This window comes from Dasypus novemcinctus, chromosome 5 (genome assembly GCF_030445035.2).
Source record: "Dasypus novemcinctus isolate mDasNov1 chromosome 5, mDasNov1.1.hap2, whole genome shotgun sequence".
Taxonomy (NCBI): domain Eukaryota; kingdom Metazoa; phylum Chordata; class Mammalia; order Cingulata; family Dasypodidae; genus Dasypus; species Dasypus novemcinctus.
This window is the reverse complement of record NC_080677.1, coordinates 62572800-62593883: the sequence shown is the minus strand read 5'-3', so window position 1 is coordinate 62593883 and position 21084 is coordinate 62572800. Positions and strand designations below refer to the sequence as shown.

Below are 21084 nucleotides of genomic sequence, written 5' to 3'. Positions count from 1 at the left end.
TTTGCTGGGACAAAGTATCAGGTTGTTGGCATTTTTTAATGACATTCCATTAATTCTGTACTGATTCCATATGCGTGGGGCTACTGATTGTATTAACAACTCAAATAATCCATTTATCATCCTTCTATCCACAGCTTCTAGGTAGATAGCTCTGCAATGAAAATGCCACCTTTTAAAACAGTTTCTCTAGCTGATGAAATTTTATTAGAAAGCACTTTTAAACAGTAATTGATCAAAATAAAATACAGTGTCCAATAACTTTACATTCTTTAAATTTTTCATATCAGGAATGTTTAAAAATATAATAAGCAAACCTAATGAAAAGGAAGAGGCCATTCTTTTGGAAATTCAATCTGATATATTACTTATCATATCTGGTCTTTGTGAACATCATATTCAGAGGAAGGTATGTATGCCTGTGAATCAAAGTTTTGTTCAGATCTCCCAATCACCTAGCATTCTAAACTTTTTTCTTAGTAAGTACTCATAAATGTTTTTTCAATCTTTTGAAAATTTAATTTAATATCCATTTTTAAAACTGGAGTATAATTTCATTCTGTAAAATGTATAGATCTTAAGTGTATGGGTCAATTTTGACAAACATATATACCAACACCCAAATCAAAACATAGAATATTGTCATTACCCTATAAAATTCTCTCATGCTGATAAACACCTGATTCTTGAAGTAAACTTCTTATAGTTGAGCAATATGTCTTAAAAAAAATTCCCTCATGCCCCTTTCCAGCCATCCCACCCACTCCACCCACCAATCCCTGTGCAACGATTATTCTGACTTCTAGCCCCCCTAAAGATTTGTTTTACCTATTCCTTAACTTCATATGAATGGAATCACTCTTTTGGGTCCACTTTCCAACACCCAGCATCGTATTTCTGAGAAAGATCCATGTTTTTGTGTATATCAGTTATTAATTTTTTTAAATTAATTTATTTTTATTTATCCCCCCCCCCCTTTGTGGCTGGCTTTCTGTATCCATTCGCTGCATTCTTCTGTGTCTGCTTGTCTCCCTTTTGTTGCATCATCTTGCCGCACCAGCTCTCCACAGAGCGCAGGCCTTCCACTCTCCCTGGGGCCCGGGCTGTCAGCATTCTGTGGGCGCAGGCCAGCCTCCCTTCACAAGGAGGCCCTGGAACAAGAATCCAGGGCCTCCCGTTTGGTAGATGGGAGCCCGGTCAATTGAGCCACAGCAGCTTCCCTTTTCATTCCTTTTTATTGCTGAATAGTTTCATTGTATGAATACACCAAAATTCATTTACCCATTCTCCTATTTATAGACATTCGGGCTGTGTCCTCTGTAGGGCTATTATAAATAAAACTTCAGTAAACATTCTTGTACCAGTCTTCTTGTGGACATATGCTTTCATTTCTCTTGGGTATATAGCTAGGAGTGGAATTGCTGGATCATAAGGTAGGAATATGTTTAACTCTATAAGAAACTTCCAGTTTTCCAACATGGGCTGTACCATTATAAGTGCATTTTTGGTTGAAATTGGATTCAGACCTAGAACAAGAACTAAATTCTATATGAATTTTTAAAAATTCCGTAGTAAATCCTTAGTCTCAGAAAGTGATAACTTAACATAGTAAGGGATGGAATTGGAAAGATAAAAATTAAAAACATGGAAGTTTCAATAGAGGGATTTTAGGAAGAAGCAATGGGAATGATGAATTCATACTTTGCTGTAAGCTTTGATGCAAGTTCTCTTTATATTACACCACACTGTGCCTGTGCTTTTTTGGAAAAATAATCATAATCCTGTTTATTGGCATCGAGAACTGAACAATGAGGCAATGAGAAAGGTAATTGGAAAAGAAAAAATATTACTTGGCAATAAGTTTATTTAAATTATTAAAGGTATGAACTACCATTTATATATTTGTTTCTTGGGAGCATGATGAAATCTTCTAGGATTGAATTTTAGTTTCTTAAACTAGTTGTCTGTCTTGTCATCTGATATGATTGTTGGATTCATTATGACATGGAAGGGATTATGACATGGCACAAGTCTTATGGTTTACTAAAAAAAGAAAAGAGGAAGATAAAAATCTTACGTAAAAAGACATTGAACTGGCATGTTTATTGATAATCTCTCTTAAAATGATTAGCTTTATAATAATTTGTCCTACATTCCTGAGAACTCATGAGTACACATTCAAAAATAAGTTTTTATGTTAAACTTTCTAACAATGTTGTTATAGTTCTCTGGTAGAAAAACAGTTCTAGGAGACAGAATCAGGTGGGGCGAGAATTGGGCTATTTATTTACTTCAAGTAATAATTTTAAATAAACTTCATAAACAGGAATTTTTTGGAACTGAAGGAGTGGATGTAATTATTCATGTAATGAGAACAGACCCCAAGAAATTACAGAGTGGATTAGGCTATAATGTGCTTCTTTTTAGTACATTGGACAGCATTTGGTGAGTATTACTTTAACCAAATTTGGTAGAATCACAGTATAAGATTTTAATTTTATTTATTTATCCCCCCCCACCTTGCCACTTGCTTGCTCTCTGCTGAGTCCATTTGCTGTGCATTCTTCTGTGTCTGCTTGTGTCCCTTTGTTGTGTCACCTTGCTGTGCCAGCTCTCTGCAGGCACGGGCCATCGGCTATCTACACGCTGGCCAGCCTGCCTTCACAAAGAGACCCTGGGTTCACTTCCCATATGGTAGACAGGAGCCCAACTGGTAGAGCCTCATCCACTTCCCCCAATATATTAATGTACATACTTCCTTTCATTTTTATTGAAATATACATACAGAAGCATACATAAATCATAAATACATTTCATGATTTATCAAAAAAAAATACCATGCAGCCACTATCCTGATCAAAATATAGAATATCCTAATTATTACAGAAGCTTTCCTCATACCTCCTCCAAATCTCTCACCTCTTCGTTTTCCCCAAAGGTAACCATTATCCTGATTACTAATACTGTTTTGTCTGTTTTTGAATTAGTGAAATTATACAGGATGTATTATTTTGTGTCTGACTTCTTTAACTCTACACTGTGAGATTTATCCATGTTTATTGAGTGTAGCTCATTTTCATTGCTGTGTGGTATTCCAATAAAGGAATGTGTCACAATTTATTGACTCAACTATTGATGGACTTTTGGCTTGTTTCCAGTTTGGGGCAGTTGACTACTGGTGCAGTTAATACATTTGTGCATGTCATAGTGTACATGTGTTCATATTTCTGTTAAGTATATCCCTAGGTATAAAAATTCTGTCACATAGTATATGTGTCGGTTCAGCTTTTGGAGATAATGCCAAAAAGTTTTCCAAAGTAATTATATCAATTACACCTTTCCCAGTAGTGTGTGAGATTTTTATATTGCACCATACTCTTTCCAACATGTTGTATTTTGAGTATTTTTAATGTAGCCATTCTGGTGGGTTTGTATTCTTTATAATTTAATTTGTATATCCCTGATTACTAATGAGTTTATTAGCATTTGATGCTTCTTTTTTGTGAAGTACCTGTTCAATTTTCTTTCCATTGAATTGCCTGTCCTTTATGTATTTTGGACATGAGCCCTTTTCAGTTATATGTGTATCAAATATCTTCTGCAATTCTGGGGCTTGCCTTTTCCCTTTCTTAATGATGTTTTATTCCTTTCCCAAGAAAGTGATCTTTACTCAACAAAGTTCTACACAAGTGGACTCTCACACCACCTAGGCACCAGTCTTCATGTTTTCTGTTGAACCAAAATTATTAATTTTAATGTGGTCGAATTCATCAGTCTTTTCCTTCATGGTTAGTCCCCTAAGTGTCCTGTTTAAGCTGTTTTCTTTAAAAAGCTTTATTGTTTTGCCTTTCACATAATACTTCCCTGGAATTGACTTGTCTATATCATGTGAGGTGAAGTACAAAGTGGTTTTTTCCCTATGGATATGACCCAGCATAATTTATAAAATAAACTGTGTTTACCAAACAATCTTTATACCCAGGGCTTTGCAATGTCTTGGTATTTTTTGGTTTTTTTTAATAAAATTTTTTTGAAGTATATCATTCATACATGAGCATAATAAGTGTATAGTAAAAGGTGTGAATTTACAAATCAAATATGTATATCATCGTACAAGGCTCCCATACATCATCCCACCACCTAGACCTTGTATTGTGAGCCATTTGTTACAAACTGTGAGAGAGCATCATCAAAATATTACTACTAACTATACACCATATCTTACATTTGTTGTATTTTCCCCCCCACCCTCTCATTAATACCCTATGTGGATATTGTATATTTCTTATCATTCCTGAGAGAACTTTTTCGTATTTGTCCTGTTAACCATAGTCCATCATTCACCACTTAGTTCACTGAGTTATACAGTCTCATTCTTTATGCAGTCCACTCGCAGTGTACACTCAGTTGCAGTGCCTTTTTGTGCAAATCAAATATCCATATGTATTTGAATCTGTTTCTAGGATCTCAGTTCTATTGGTTCATTGTCTATCCTTGTAATATTGTGCAGTCTTTATTGAAATTTTTTAATATGTCTTGATACCTGGAAGAGTATAGCTTCCCCTTTATTCTTTTCCATTAGCTTTTGTTGGCCCTATGCATTTACATTTTTAAATTAGCCTGTCCATTTCTGCATATATGTGTATGCATGCACATGTACACACACACAATCTGGCTAGGATTTTAGTTTGTACTGCATAGAACCTATTGAGCAATTTTGAAAAGAATTCACATCTTTCCAATATTGAATTTTCCAATCTGTGGCTTCAGTATATCTCTTCATTTATTATGTGTCATTGATTTTTCTCAGTAGTGTTTTAGGTTTTCCAGATAGAAGATTTGCATATTCTTTGTTAGATTTTTTTCCTAGACATTAAAAAATGTTTTTGTTATTTTGCCTGCTATTATATGGCATTATTTTTTTGTTTTCATTTTCTAATTATACTATGTGCATATAGAGATAAAATAGATTTTTGTAACTTGACCTTATATCCAGTAATATGTATTATTAATTCTGTCGTTTATCTATAGTAGATTCTTTATATATATTAAAATGTCATCTATAAATAGTGATAATGTTAGTACCTTCATTCTAATTCTTATACCATTTATTTATTTTTCCTGCTGTATTTCACTGACTAGGACTTCTAGTTCAGAGCTTAATTGGTGATGCCAGACATTTTCTGTTTCTCAGGAACATAAAATTGAGAAAGTTCTCTTTTATTCTTTGTTTGCATCATGAATGGAAGTTAAATTTTATCAAATACTTTTTCTAGTCATATATTGAGATGATCATAAAACTTTTCTCCTTTATTCTGTTACCATGATAAATCACACTGACTTCCTTAATTTTTTTTTTTTTTACATTTTTTGCGTTATGTTCATGTGAAAAATTGGCTTATAATTTCCTTATAATGTTCATGTCTGCTTTGGATAAATTAATAGTGACCTCATAAAACAAGTTGGGTATTGTTCTTTTTCTTTTTCTATTCCTGCAATGAGTTGTGTAAGATTGTTTTTATATCCTTTTTTCTTCTTTTCTTTCTTTTGAGTTACCAGGGCCAGAGACTGAACCCAGGACCTTGTATGTAGGAAGCCCGCGCTCAACTTCTGAGCCTCATTGCATTGCCTGAGTTGGTTTTATCATTTGTTTTGCTTGTTGATTGTTTTGTTTTTTCAGAAGGCACCAGGAACCCAACCTGGGACTTCCCATATGGGAGATGGGCGCTCAACTGCTTGAGTCACATCCGCTCCCCTGTATCTTTCTTAAAATTGGTAGAATTCACCCATGAAGCCATCTGGGCCTGGAGTTTACTTTGTAGAAAGGTTCTGAACAGATTTAGTTTCAGAGAGAGACAGAGAGATTCACTATTTCTTCTCATGTAGGAGCTAATATATAGTTTTTTAGGAATTTGTTTATTTCTCAATTTTCAAGTTTACCGTCATGTGGTTGTTCCTAATTCCTCTTAAAATCTTTAATAATTGTAGGATATGAAGGGATGACTTCTTTTTCTTTCCTAATATTTATTTCTATCCCTCCTCTTCCCTCTTATTTCTACTACTCCCCTTCCCTCTCTTTCTCCTTCATTTATCAATAGTATTTGTCTTTTCAAAGAATCAACTCCGTATCTTGTTGATTCTATTTTGTGCTTGTTTTATATTTCATTAATGTCTGCTCTTTTTTTTTTCTTTCATCTACGTTCACTTACTGATCTTTACTACTTGAAATGGATGCTAAGTTTATAGATTTCAACCTTTCTTCTTCTCTAATATATACATTTAATGTTCTAAGTCCCCCATGAATCATGGTTTTGGAGCATTCTACAAATTCAGAGATGTATCTATTTTCATCATTTAGTTCATATTCTCTAATGTTCTAAATTTCATTTTTCTCATTTTCATTGTTACTTTTCTCTTTGACCTTTGGGAAAATTTTAAAATAATATTAATTTCAGAACAAATACAGATTTTCTATTTTTGCTATTACAATAAAGAGGTAAGTGGCACTAAAGGCATGAGAGAGCACTACTGCAAAAGTGTTCCATGCCCAGAGGTGGTGAACCGTTTGGACCTCCTGAGTAGGAAGAGCCAAGCTTCATGCACCAGCTTCCCTCCAACCACCATCATGTAACCATCACAGGCAGTCAGCAGAGGCAGGGGGTCTCTTTTTCAAGGAAGGAAAAGAAGACAGGAACCTGGTCCCATCTGACTTGCAGTGCCTGGGAGGAACAGAAATTAGCCTCTGGGTTAGTATTCACCCACCACGACCATCACCACCACCAGAAACAGTTTATCTAACCCAAATTCCTATCCTGGAAAGCTGAAAATAGCCCTGGCAACAATCTCAGTCCTTCCCTGCATTTAAGCTACACAGGCCTAAGCTACAGGCATTTCTAGGACATTCTCTCAGCTGCTAAGAAATTAGATGTAATCAAGGATCATCAAATATTTGAGGTGCACCAATACCATTAAAACGAGATAATGAACTGATAAACCTTGAAGAAACAGTTACTAGAGCAATCAGAAAAGAACTTTAAGAATAACATCATGAGAAAGGAGAAAACTGCATCTGCAAAAAAGAAATAGGCAGTTACAAAAGTTTGAATTTGACATTGGTTTAAAAATATAGTTGAAATTAAACTTCCCTGGGATAATTTCTTCAGAGTTCTATTTTTTTAAGTAAAGAACATTGGCTACTTAAGGGAATAAAGTTTTAAAATTCTTTGTAAGTGCTGTTTTGATAGAACAAAAGTTCTACAAATCGAGTTTAACAATAAATTTTAAATGAGTAACTTCCTTTTTATTTAAGGTGCTGCATTTTGGGATGTTATCCCTCAGAAGATTACTTTCTTGAAAAGGAAGGCATTTTTCTCCTTTTGGATTTATTGGCAGTAAGTATGGTTATAACAATTGTAAACAAAAGACAGATTCAAATGTATTGTTTTAAATAAAGTCCCTCCTAGAGATTCATAAAACATACATTATCATATTAAAAGGTCTGAAAATTCCTCCAGCTAAGAAATCAGTTTATTTAGGTCAGTATTCCCAATTACGTGTCAACAGAGAACTTGGGCTTTTTTTCTTTTACTCAATTGACCTACTAAGAAAAAGCTCATGAAGTGCCAAAGTATCAAAAGCTATAGTCATTTTTAATAAGTTTTAGCATTTCCCCCCAGTATTAAATATTAAGGACACATTAAAATAAAGATAAGTAATTATTTGATAGCTGTGTATAGTTTAGAGATAATGTTAAGAAGTCTATGGGAAGTGGACTTGGCCCAGTGGATAGGGTGTCCATCTACCACATGGGAGGTCTGCGGTTCAAACCCTGGGCCTCCTTGACCTGTGTGGAGCTGGCCCACATGCAGTACTGATGCAGGTAAGGAGTGTTGTGCCAAGCAGGGGTGCCCCCCATGTAGGAGAGCCCCACATGCAAGGAGTGTACCCCATGAGGAGAGTCGCCCAGCATGAAAGAAAGTGCAGCCTGCCCAAGAATGGCACCGCACACACAGAGAGCTGACACACAACAAGATGACGCAACAAAAAGAGATGGATTCTGTGCTGCTGACAACAACAGAAGCGGACAAAGAACACGCAGCAAATTGACACAGAGAGCAGACAACTGGCAGGGGAAGGAAGGGGAGAGAAATAAAATAAATCTTAAAAAAAAAAAGTCTAGTGTGTCATAAAAGCACTCTTATGGAATGAGCAAGGAGAACATACGTTCCTGGTTTCCCATCTACTCAAAGCAGATACCATGAAATGTTGGCTTTACAATGGGAATTTATTAGCTTACAAGCTTATAGTTTTGAGGCCATGAAAATATCCAAACCAAGGAATCAAGAGGATACGTTATTTCTGAAGACAGTCTGCCAGCGGTCCTGGACTCCTCTGTCACATGGCAAAGTACGTGGCAGCATCTACTGGTCTTCCCCTTCCTCTTCCAGGTTTTATTTCTTCCAGCTTCTTGCTTCCATGGCTTGCTCGCTCTCTGCCTGAATTTCTTTCTCTCCTAAAGGTCTCCAGAAAGAGGATTAAGACCCACCCTGAATGAGGTGGATCACATCTCAGTTAAGAGCCTACTCACCAAAAGATCCTGCTTACAATGGTACACACAGAAAAGTATTAACTTTCAAAACATGCTTTTCTGGAGTACATACAGCCTCAAACAACCATACATGCTAAGCCACAATTGTAAAGATGGTTGCCATCTAGCTGCTGAGAATGGCAAAGAGCCCAATTAATCCTCAAAGTAACCTTCTGCTAGCCTCAATTCTAAGTCCAGATGATATGAGAGGAAAGTATAATTTTGTCTGTACAAAACTTAGGGACTGTGCCCCTATCAGGATGGCAGAGTGAGACTGTCCAGGGCCCCGCCTCCCCACACAACCTTTGAACAACAAGCAAGAACTTGCAGAAACATCTTCAAAGTTCCAGAAAATGGCTATAGGGTTGCAGTAGCAGAGCAAGTGCTAAATCAAGGAAAAAGCAACTTTTGAGCATTGATGGTATAGTGCTGAGCATAGCTGCCTTCCAAGAAAAAGGCAACTTCAAAATGGTAGGATCTCTTGGTGCCCTTGCTGGCCCTACTCCCATTCCCTCATTAGCTCAGTGCAGAGCTAGCCCACACTCCTAGTGTGGTCCTGGTTCTAGAGGGAGGAGAGTAACCTTGATGCACAAAATAGGATGCACATGAGTCTGTGCCAGTCTGTCTGGTGGCAGCCTAAAGAACAGAACCAGGACATGCATCACAGGCTTGCCATTCCAGAACATGAGTAGTGTGTGTGTACATACTTGTATATACGTGCAAACATACATTGACTAGAACAGTGCTTGATAACATATTGCTGTATATGTGTTTTCAGTGAATATTATTTGATTGTGTTTAATGTAGATTGAACCAATCAAGTTAATTACAAATTATAAATATTCTTTCATGGGGTTTTTATATCAGCTTTGACCCTTGACATTTATGTATTTCCTGATAGCTAAATACAGGAATAAAAGACTCACTTGTTAGAAGATTGTGCTTAATGTGATTCTCCTAAAATATTTTTCCAGTGTGTACTGATAATAATTGCTAGTAATGTTTAAATATAATTGAGGGTTTAACTATGTGCCAGGCAGTCTCATATAACTTCTCATAGTAACCATCTGAAGCAGGTAATATTATCCCTCATTTTATAAAAGAAGAAACTGATAATGTGTTGCAATGCAAACGAAAAGTTGTATGTTTCCCTTTCTATATTCTATTAGAAATATAAACTATAACAGTCAACAAAATACATTTCACATAACAAACCATTACCTATGGGGAGGCCATTGCTTTAGAGGGAATTTCACATGTAAGTATTAGCTTGCTGTAAACTAGTTGTAGAAAAATGAAGGAACTGTTTGACAATAAGAGACTTTTCCTTAAATAAATTTTTTATGGATGCTGATCTTCAAAATATAAAATTACACTTGGTTTTGTTTAATTTTCATATGTGACTGCCACTTTTTGTCACTGTCAGTGAAGTTATAGCTAGTATGAATCTTTATAGGCTGTAATAAAATATGTAAATTGGAAAGATCCTTTAATTACAGTAGCATGTCATTAAAGCATGGTGAACCATGTATAGCACTGTTGACCCTCCTCCACTTAACATAAGCATCTATCTCACTTCTTTTTTTTTTCCTCTCCTTTTTGTAAATCCCTCTCTCTTCTCCAACTCATTCAAAACACGTTTAGTCATGACATTTTTTTTATTGTTTCAGAATTGTATTGAATCTTTTTCTTTTTATCCTTTTGAATTTCTAATAGGTGAAAATGTACTCATTACAATAGTTATCTCTCTTAACAAGAGATTGCCTAAATCTTACTTAAACAGGCTCTGAGTTTTATAAAGCAATAATTTTGAAGAAACTTACTGAAAAACAAGTGTTTCCCTCTCTTTTTTTTTTTAAGGAATAATTCTTAGTGTTTCTTGCAACTTCTTTTCATTTTCTGTTTTCTTGCTAAAGTTGAGCCCAAAAAAATTCTGTAATCTGATACTTGGAATAATGGTTGAATTTTGTGATAATCCCAAAACTACTGCTCATGTCAATGCTTGGCGAGGGAAAAAGGACCAGACAGCTGCTAGTCTCTTAATTAAACTATGGAGAAAAGAAGAAAAAGAACTAGGAGTAAAACGTGATAAAAGTGGAAAGATCACTGGTAAGTATTTTTAAAATTGTTAGTAGAAGCAGTTAGATGTTTAATTTTAAAAAGTAACCTTTAAAATATATTAGGAAAGGTACACCTAATATATAAGATAATTACACCTTGTCTAAAGTTCTTTTCACAAGGGTTTGAAGAACTTGCTATCGTAAATTCTGAGCAATTGGGAGAAAACTAAGTAAATAAGTAGGAGATCCAAATTTTTATAAAATATTTTCAAAGAATTGTGTTGGATTACATTCTTTGACTCATAAAAGCTAACAGTATTTCCTGAAGAAGTTCCTATGGGTTACTTGCTTTTATAAGTAGATTGAGTAATATTTCACCTACCAATAAAATTTATGAAAATAGAGTGTTTGAAAACCATTTTCTATAGTATTTTATACATTCTTGTTGATACTGGTTTGTACAATTATTTTTTACTATGAAAAACTACTTTCTAAATAAAACTCAAGTATTCATAAATTTTAAATACTAGATTCTAAATTAGATTTACAGTATCATAATTGGTAGTTCACTTATGTATTCTGCATTGCTACATTATATTTTCTAAGTATTTTTAAATTCCCATGTAAACTCCATTAGAATAGCTTATTTTAAATGAAAATACTTCCTGTTTAATGTGTGTTGAGTTCTACTTTCAAGCTATTTCTATTATTTGAATTTTGATTATAACATCCTAAAATAGTTTTTATATTTATAACAAAATATATAGCAAACAAAATCAAAGGTTACACCATTGTTAAACTGACATTCAATTTCTCAATCTTAAAATTAGAACTTTGACTTTTAAAAAGACTGAATTTTGAACATTTCATATTTCAAATAGTAAAAATTAAAACCCTTCACTTTTGCCACAGAATTGGGAAGAAATAATGATTGCTGTGTCTTCAAAGAGTACCCATATACAAGGCAAATTTTACTCTGTTATGGTATTTCTAAATATTTTATGTTATCTAGACTAAAACTCAAGCATTTACTATGGTTTGCCATGGTTTTAACTGTTTTGTTCTGTGTTTTCATGAAAACCAATGATTAGATACAAAGAAACCTCTATTTACTAGTTTCCAAGAAGAGCAAAAACTCATGCCCCTGCCTGCCAACTGCCCGACTATTGCAGTTATGGACATTACCGAGAATATCAGAGCAAAAATTTATGCTGTGCTGGGAAAACTAGGTAAGAAATTATTCATCAAATCAAAGGGAACTTCTCTGTTTTGTTGAGTATGACAATTGATACTGCTTTTAAGGCCATTTTTTTTAAACATGATGAAACAAAATCCCTTTATCCAGATAAATGCAAGTTCCGTTGTTACTCCAGTGCTCAGGTTGCACCCCTGAACAAGTAAATCAGAATCTCTGTGTGTGGGAACCAGGTACCAGTATTTTTTAAAGCTCCCCCAGGCAATTCCGGTGTGTAGCCGGGATTAAGAACATTTTATTAATAGTTTACATAATTAGACTTGAGGACTAGAATTCTGTATCACCTGAGTTTTTTAAGTTCTTGCTTCCTTTTAAGGAAAAATGTCGTCAAACAAGCTTCAGTTTCTGAAAGTACAATTTCACTGACCACAGCACAAAAGGAATGATTCCTCTTCCAGTGATTGGATGAGTATAACCTGGCAAAGGTTTGTTATAGGAGAAAGCCAGGCACTCACTGAAGTGATTTTTTCATAAATCAAGATGAAATCAAAAGTGACTGATTGCATTTATTTTTATGATGGATATATTTTTGGAATCATTTTCTCTGTTAAAAGTAATTTGTTTTTTTAAACTTTGTTTAGATTTTGAAAATTTGCCTGGTCTATCTGCTGAAGATTTTGTCACACTCTGTATCATACATAGATATCTTGATTTTAAAGTGAGTACCTTCTTAATAACCTTGCTATTAGAAATAAAAGATCTGTTTGCAGTTGTGAGCAATAATTCATGTACTGTGTAGTTTTTATTTTCTATTTTGATATAATACTGTTCAGGAAACACCACTAATTGATCATGTGTTTTCCATGTTAACGTAGAACTTTTCAAACACCTAACAGAATTTTTAATGTAATTTCTTCTCTTTAGAGACCATTTGGTGCTAGAGTTAAATAAATTATTACTTATGAAAATAAATTATTAATACTTACTAAAGAATTATCTTACCATTACCTTATATCACAACCCAGTAACAAAGGATATTAGGTTGCTTATCTTGATGCTTATATTTTTGTAGGTAAATAAATGCTTTTGGGATTTCAGAGACTTTTAAAGTAAACAAACATTAGTACTATCTTTTTGTTATAAATGAGTAAGCTTCTATTTTCAAATGGAAACAAAGCCAAATTTTATCCTTATTCTGGATATATGAATTTTTTCTAATTTTAAATGTTCTCAAGCACATTAATTTCTAGACAATCCAGAATATGAGAGAGAGCTATCAGCATGATGAATTGCCTGTTGCTTTAGCTAACACGTGAGCAGCAGGGCTGGGTTCTAGAGTCCCAGGAATCTCCATGTTTTCTTCACCAAGTTCAGCTTGTCTTGGCCTTCGACACAGGACTTTAGGGGGGAAGAGCAGTAAGAGCTCAGGAATATGAAAGTAGATCTGCAGTTTCTGCAGCTCTGAAAATAGAGAAACCATAAACCAGAGGACAGTGATGATATCAGTGAATTAGCCAGATAATGAATATCCGATTATTTTTTTAAATGTTGGTAAATTACCTCAATGCCCATACATATCCAGTGACCCAAATCATTCCCAGGACATTTAACATATTCCCAAAAAGTAAGTTAGAAAATGCTAGTACCCTAAGTATTAGCTTTAGAGTGACCACCCAAATAAAGGATTACCTTATAGTGTATCATTTGTTTTTGACTAATTATAAACTCAAACTTTGTTATAACAGATTGGAGAAATATGGAATGAAATACATGAAGAAATAAAATTAGAAAAGTTAAGACCAGTAACTGCAGATTCAAAAAATTTGGAAGCTATTGTAACAGCATCAGAAAATATTGGAAAGATGGTTGCTTCTCTGCAAAGTGAGATGATTGAAAGCCAAGCACGCCAAGATGTGCAAACTGAACAAAAAGTATATGCAAAAGTAAGCCACAGATACCATTGAGGCACACAATATTCATTTCAATGTATCAACTAGTTAAAGCTGCCATTTAGGATATATTTGCCTTATTTGTGAGTGCTTCAGCACTGAGCCATTTTATGGTTTTCTCTTATAGTTATTTTCAGTGTTTTTGTGCATCTTCTAAAGAAACCATGGAGTTATAGTTCAAGGGCTTAAGATTCAATTTCTCTATTCAATGCTATTTTATGGGATTATAATTTGATTTCTACTTGCTTTTATTTTAAAAGGTAAAAAGATACCTGAGACACTTCCAAGTTTTGAAATGCCAAACAGGGTTCCAAAAATTGTGACCTAGTAAAATATATACATTGAACAAATTCTACATTACAAACAGTATATCTCTGTGATAATATGCTTAACCTTATTTAGAGATGATATTGACTCCCATCCCTCACTCATTGATAGGCCCCTATTGGTATGCCAACTATAGGCATTTTTATAAACTTCATCCTTACCTCAGTGCAAAGACACTTACTATGAACCTTATACACAGAGATAAAATGGTCTTTGACTTAGCTAATCAGAAAAGGTGATGTAAGCCATCTTCCTGAAACTTTACACAGATAGAAAGCTGAACACATCAGAATTTTTGGGCAAATAGATTAAGTGGCTTTTAACCTGTCCACAGATACGAAGATGATGTATATTCCCCATTTATGGTTTATGATCTCTCTCTGAAGTGTTTTCCAAAATGTTTTCTATCACCTGATCTTTTCATATAAACTATTAAATGTTTGTATCTTCAGCCTAGTAGGAACTCTGTCATAGTCCACCTAGGAATTCTCCTCCACCTTAGACACCCAATTGCTTGAAAGTTTTGTTTGCCAAGAGTTTTTATAGCATGGATGCTGCCATTTAACTCATTTATTTGCTCTTCTAAAGTGGAGCAGCCCTATCAGCAAGTTCCACTGCCTTGTTAATTCTATCAAATAGCAGAATTTCTGCACTGTTGACTTGCTATTATTGATTTGTTACCATGACTCTGGCCCTACTAACGTTTAGCAGTTGTTTACTTAAGTATTCTTAGGTTTGTACCTTAAGTTTAATAGTATGTGTCCTCTGATGATATATTTAATTGATAGCCTATTGAGAAATATAGTCTTTGCAGCTGTTTTTTAGTGGTACATCCCTAGACTGCAACCCCACAACAAACTCAGCACTCTCACAGAATTGTTTGCCCTGCTGAAGTAATAAATATGAAGAGTTTTACCAATATGATCTTGCCTATGCTATTATCAGTGGCCAGCAGGAATTTCTTTTTATTTTCTCCTGTAAATTTCTTATTGAATCACTTATATAGTCTTTTCTGGATTTCAATCTGTCTTCACAAGTGGTAATCTTGTAAAACAACCAGTCTTGCTGAGAATAATCATTACTATAAAAATAACAGCAGTTCATTACATTTCAAGGAAATAAGTTAGCAACTTATCTATATAATGAGAACACTTTTTTTCCATCTTAATAGTTTTGTTTTTTATTTTTATTTTTATTTATTTAAAGATTTATTTCTTTCCCTCCCCCCCCCAACCCACCCCAGGTTCTGTTCCCTGTGTCTATTTGCTGCGTCGTCTTTGTCCGCTTCTGTTGTCAGCGGCACAGGAATGAATCTGTGTTTCTTTTTGTTGTGTCAGCTCTCCGTGTGTGCGGCACCATTCCTGGGCAGCCTGCGCTTTCTTTCACACTGGGCGGCTCTCCTTACGGGGCGCGCTCCTTGCGCGTGGTGCCCCCCTACACAGGGGACACCCCTGCGTGGCAGGGCACTCCTTGTGCGCATCAGCACTGTGCATGGGCCAGCTCCACACGGGTCAAGGAGGCCCGGGGTTTGAACTGTGGACCTCCCATGTGGTAGATGGACGCCCTAACCCCTGGGCCAAGTCCGCCACCAGTTTTGTTTTTTAAATTGAGTTTATGAATACTGTACTGCTTTTGCTAGTCAGCCTTAAAATTTACCTTGACAAAAGGTGGGTGCTTCCTTCAAAATAAGAACTTACAGGCACTTTGGTATCCTTTCGTAGAAACTGAAACTCTTATAATTATCTTTTCTCATTTCAGATACAAGCCACAAACAAGCAAAGAGAATTGGCTAATAAATCTTGGCAAAATTTCTTGGCTAGAACATCAAATGCTAAAACTTTAAAGGTAAGGTTTTTACATCATTATAGTAATAAAGAAGAATAAAAACTCTAAAAAAATAATTTTAAAAAACCAACTCTGTCCAGAAATTCCAGGCTTTTTCTCTAATGAATGTTCATTTACTTTTAGCAGATGACATTTCCGTAGAAATCCATCACTATGAGATCCTTATATGCAATTTGGGTTGATAACTGAAACTATGCATTTTTCAGTTACTGAAGACGCTACTCTGAGTTTCACTGACTTTAAGCAGTAGAAAGCAAGGGTGTCCCTGGACTACATAAAGGAGGTGATAGTCAGGGAAGGAGCAGGAAAAATGTTCTCCTGCTTTCCATTCTCAACATACTTATTCACTGATTTCTTTTCTGTAAGAAGCAGAGTCAGGGGCAAAAAAAAAAACACCTCTCCTGTATTATCCTCTTCCCCAAGGGTCTATCCCCTGTGTGACCACCAAAAGGAATATTATATTAAATAATAAATAAGAACTTGGGATAAATACCCTCTTGGAAAACTGTGGTAAGCTGTTTCAGCTTTAAGCTAGAAACTAATCTTAAAAAGTGCTAATTGTTCATTTGAAATATGTGAGAAGCACCATGGATTTTCAAAATCTCATTTTTTCCATTTTTTTCTATAATACTTTGGATACACTTTTACCTGATATTACTTCCTCTTAATATGAAATTGTTAAATAAGTTACTCCATGAAAATAGCAAAACATATTAATATAGCAAAATTAAAGTTAAGAACACATTCACTCAAGGTTCTATGTCTCCTCCTTTTCACTGAAAGTTCTTTCCAATTTTAGTTACAAAATATCATTAACTGCCTGTGTTCAGAAGGAATAGTTAATGAAAATCAGCTCCTTCCCTGCAGATCATTTATTTCCTCACATTTTCTCCTGTTTTCCAGTGCCTCAAATATTGAGCTTGCATATAACTGCAACAAATTATATGATTTATATTATTCTGAATATTTGAAACCCTTGAGTGCACTGAATTAGTATTTAATTTTTACAAGATACTTTGAAAATGTGTATCACCTGATATAAATTTATTAGCATTACTTAATTGAACCTAATTTCCTTAATGCCTGCTCTGTTCCTTGGTTATATATACTGGTACCTCTGGAAATCTCAGTAATCTTTTTAGGTGACTATTGTCTTCATTACACAAAGGATCTAACTAGCTACTAACAGTCTTCTTAGCCTAAATGAACAAATGCATATTCCAAAACTACCTAATAAATATCTATTTTGTTTCCTAGCTGCTAAAACAAATACCACACAATGGGTTGGTTTAACAACAGGAATTTATTGGTTCACAGTTTCAAAGGCTAGAAGGCTTGCTTCCTCCCAGGGTCAGTATTTTCTGGCAATCTTGGGGTTCCTTGGTTTTTCCATCAGATGGCAGTGTACGCGTTGGCTCCTTCTCCTTTCTCCTCCTAGTCTGTTGACTTCAGCTTTTGGCTGCTGTTCTTGACTTCTGTCTCCATCTGACTTTCACTCTGTTTATAAAGGACTCCAGTAATCTGGATTAAAGTCAACCAGATTCAGTTGGGCCACACCTTAACTGAAGTAACATCTTAAAGAAGTATTATTTATAATGGCTCCACACCAGAATGTGGACCAAGTGCAGGGGGGACACAATTCAATCTACCACAACAACCAAAACATAAATCAGACACAATTAAACATACTTTGTATGCTTCATTGTAAGTACCACCATTAATGGCTTAATAGCAATTCATCTCATTTTCCTCCTAATTTACAATTCTTCAGAAAGCAAAAAGACTTCAGGAAAAGGCTATAGAGTCCTCTAGATACCATGAGCGACCACAAAATGCAATATTTCACCGGACAGATATTAAAGGCCTTAACACAACGGTAAGATTTTTTTGCTCCATAACTTTTCTTAATAGATATTATGTTTAGTCTCCAAAGAATGTTATTTTTATGGGGTTTTCATCTGATACATTTTATTTTTCTGTTCAAATTTCACATAGTTGAAACATGTTAATCTCCAAAATACATCCACCCTCAGCCAATGCTGGTCAAAACCAGATCTAGCACTCTAGGATTCCCAAGAAACTGCTACAAGCGCTATCAGAATATACCTCCACATTTCATCTACAGCAAATGTGTGGTGTCTACTTTGCTCAGCAAGTAGATCCATGTCATATGCCAACATTCCTGATGTCCTCTTCTGAACATAATTTGCTCCAGGTGGCAGAGCTAATTTAGCCATAGAATTAGAATTCACACCCACTTTTCCTGGCTCTACAGCCCTAATCTTTCCATTATTCCATGCTTCCTCCTAGTTATTTATATATGCATTTTTGTGTCTTTTTCTAAATTATGAATGGATTTTCTCTTACTGAAAATTTTTGAAATAGGCTTTTAGATGTCTACTTTTTGCTTTTTTAGGTTTCCTTTGGTCGGGTAGTAACAGTGGAAAGCACTCCTGCTCGATTATTAGGAGGACCTCTGGCTGACACAGATATTGCTCTTAAAAAACTGCCTATTCGAGGAGGAGCCTTACAGAGAGTGAAAGCAGTTAAAAATATGGATGAACCAAAGAAGATTAGTCCTACATAAAATACTCTAGAGGCTTTGGGATAAATTCTGCTTAAAATTTTCTAGTTAAATATGTCTTTATATAAAATATAAATGAAATATTTTATAATAAAATAGTAAAATAATCTCTATCAAAAGTAAAAGCCAGAACATATAATTTATTTTTTTTTAAAGTATCAACATGTAATATCAGAAAAGTTGTCATCAGCTTCTTTTGAAAGATTATTCTCTTATTTAAAATTATAAGGCAATGTAATATCAATTAGGACTCTTGGTTGAAAGTGACAGAAAAAAACAATACTCTGATGCTGCTTCCCACCACGCACCCCCCCAAACCAGGCCACCTGTACCCTAAACCTATGGTTTGGAGAGTTGTGGGGTGTTGTGGGACTGAACCAGGGCACTGTTATCAGAAGTGTGTATGCCTACTGGGCAGGAAAAAGAAAAGTCTGCAGTTATATGTTAGCTAAAGTAAAACGTTGTCTATAAAAAAGCAAATGTTAGTCATGAGTTAAACACTAGAAATAAAAATACAGTTGGTTTTACTCTTAATACACAAATATGCAAAACATTAATGCTATTTCTCTTCTTTAATGAAGAAGGGAAAGGGAACATGTTTCCCCCCATTTGGTGGCAGAGGCATCTTGCCAAAGAATAGGAGGTAGATGCCTTGATGCTGAGCAAAGTGTTTGTGTCCCTAGATACAATTTTGAGGTTTCCGTAGTCTAGCCCCATCCCCCTCACCTCCCTCATCCAACCAAAAGCTGGACATAAAATTGAATCCATGCCCAGGTCTAGGAGAAACAAGAACTTATTTTCTTAGGAAAACTCACTGGAATTTTAGTCTAGATTCTGTCCACAGGGCCACTGATCGGTTAATTGTTTAACAACCAGCTCTCCAGGGGGACAAGAAGCCCTGATTTGTACCATTTGCCAATTTGCAAGGTGTAAATAATCCCAGTTTGTCCAATGTCAGCTACCAATATGATACCACTGAATGCAGAGTTGGGAAGAGATGCTCACACTCCGCTTTCATTATAAAGCCTGTTCTACTGCATCACTGGACCCACCTTCCCTTGCCTACTTTTCTCTCCTTTAGCTTCCCCAACTCACATTCTTCCAGGAATTTTCCACTAGCCTGTCTATGAGGATAGTGGCATCCGCAATGAGGGGATAGGTTATGGCTATAGTTACTGTTCTAATTAGAATGAGTTGCCAGTTCACTTTTGGCAGGTAGCCTTTCACCTGGCCCTGCTGCCTGGGCCCCTTTTGGCCCACAGGAGTAGATAATATCACCAGCTTATCAGTGAGCTTGAGTCTCTCTCAGAATCCCTTTCTATACCAACACCAGTCCCCCCAAAACATTAGAAGGGATGATTTCTTCCTGTCCTTCACAGGAAGCCCTAATGCAAAGATTCCATGTGAAGGGGAGTTACTGAGATACAAAAATGGGTATGGCTCATAAACAAAGCACGGCATACACCTCAGGCATCTACCCAGAATAAATACAAAGTGCCCATGGCTGAGAACAATGCCTGTTTTCCCCATTTTGTAAACTAGAAGCTCCTTGCCAGTACTCTAAGATCCCAAGGACACAGTAGAGACCTTATCGCATTCATTATTGCAATCTACAGTTAAGTAGATAATTTACTAAGTAAGTGTGATGGTGGCCTCAACAGCCATTCCTTGAGGTCTGCAAATGCAGCCAAGTCCTGGGCCCAGACAGAAGGTTCAGCTAGTGAAATACTCTACAGGTAATGCTGAACACAACTTTAGTTAAATTCAAATATACTTACTTCACAATAATAATACCCTTTCTTTAAAATGGTGAGGCACAGTGCTAATATGTGAATAACAAAAGTATACAGTTGATATTATTTGGTTGAATATAATTTTTATATGTAGTTTAACCAGATATCTTCAAATTGATCAGGACTGTCTGAGATAATCTCCCATGTCTATGGACATTTCCCCTGCCATATAGACCTTACACATCAGGAAAGGAAAATGTGAAACAGAGCAGGTTATTACTAAGCAGCCATTTAACAGTCTGAGAAATACAGGTTAATGGAAGGTCAGTTATATTGCTTAATCCAGACTCTTGCACTTAGAAAACATGTCAAGTTTAGCGAGCACAGGTGAAAAAGTATCTTCAAGACTCATTATTGAGTCTGTTACCACACAAGGGAGCTCATTCCATTGTTAACTCTGTTTGAAAATGCTTACTTATATTGGGTGAAAGTAAAGAATTGGGTGAATAACTGTCATTCATCTGGTCCTTGGTCTATCTTCTGGAGCACATATTACATTTCATATCAAACGTTATTACTATCCCAAGCCTTTTCAGGTCTCATATCTCTAGTTTCTTTCATCATTCATCCTATGATATAGGATCTGGTCTCAATGAAATCTGGCCACTCCTTCTGAAGTACTACAGTTAGTTACTATTCCCCTAAACTGTGACCAGCAAAATACCTATAATACAGATTTACAGGTATAGCTAGGACCCTTGTAGAATATGATGAGACTAGTCCCTCTCATTTTTATATACTTTCTGC

General features: G+C 35.4%; 1 protein-coding gene across 3 annotated transcripts in view; it reads left to right on the top strand.

Annotated features, from left to right (window-relative positions):
- The window catches only part of CFAP69 (cilia and flagella associated protein 69), a 75892-nt gene extending 55099 nt beyond the window's left edge, over nt 1–20793 (top strand). For 2 of the 3 annotated variants that reach the window (XM_058297012.2, XM_058297014.2), the window contains exons 14-24: nt 288–406; nt 2324–2442; nt 7307–7388; nt 10501–10693; nt 11557–11628; nt 11736–11873; nt 12481–12557; nt 13585–13782; nt 15874–15960; nt 17732–17836; nt 18377–18669. In XM_058297012.2, coding sequence (XP_058152995.1) covers nt 288–406; nt 2324–2442; nt 7307–7388; nt 10501–10693; nt 11557–11628; nt 11736–11873; nt 12481–12557; nt 13585–13782; nt 15874–15960; nt 17732–17836; nt 18377–18547 — 1361 coding nt within the window. In that variant the 3' untranslated portion in view covers nt 18548–18669. Of the gene's footprint in view, nt 1–287; nt 407–2323; nt 2443–7306; nt 7389–10500; nt 10694–11556; nt 11629–11735; nt 11874–12480; nt 12558–13584; nt 13783–15873; nt 15961–17731; nt 17837–18376 lie in introns of all 3 variants that reach the window. The other variant, XM_058297013.2, reaches the window with a different exon arrangement.
- Nucleotides 20794–21084: the final 291 nt, after the last annotated feature.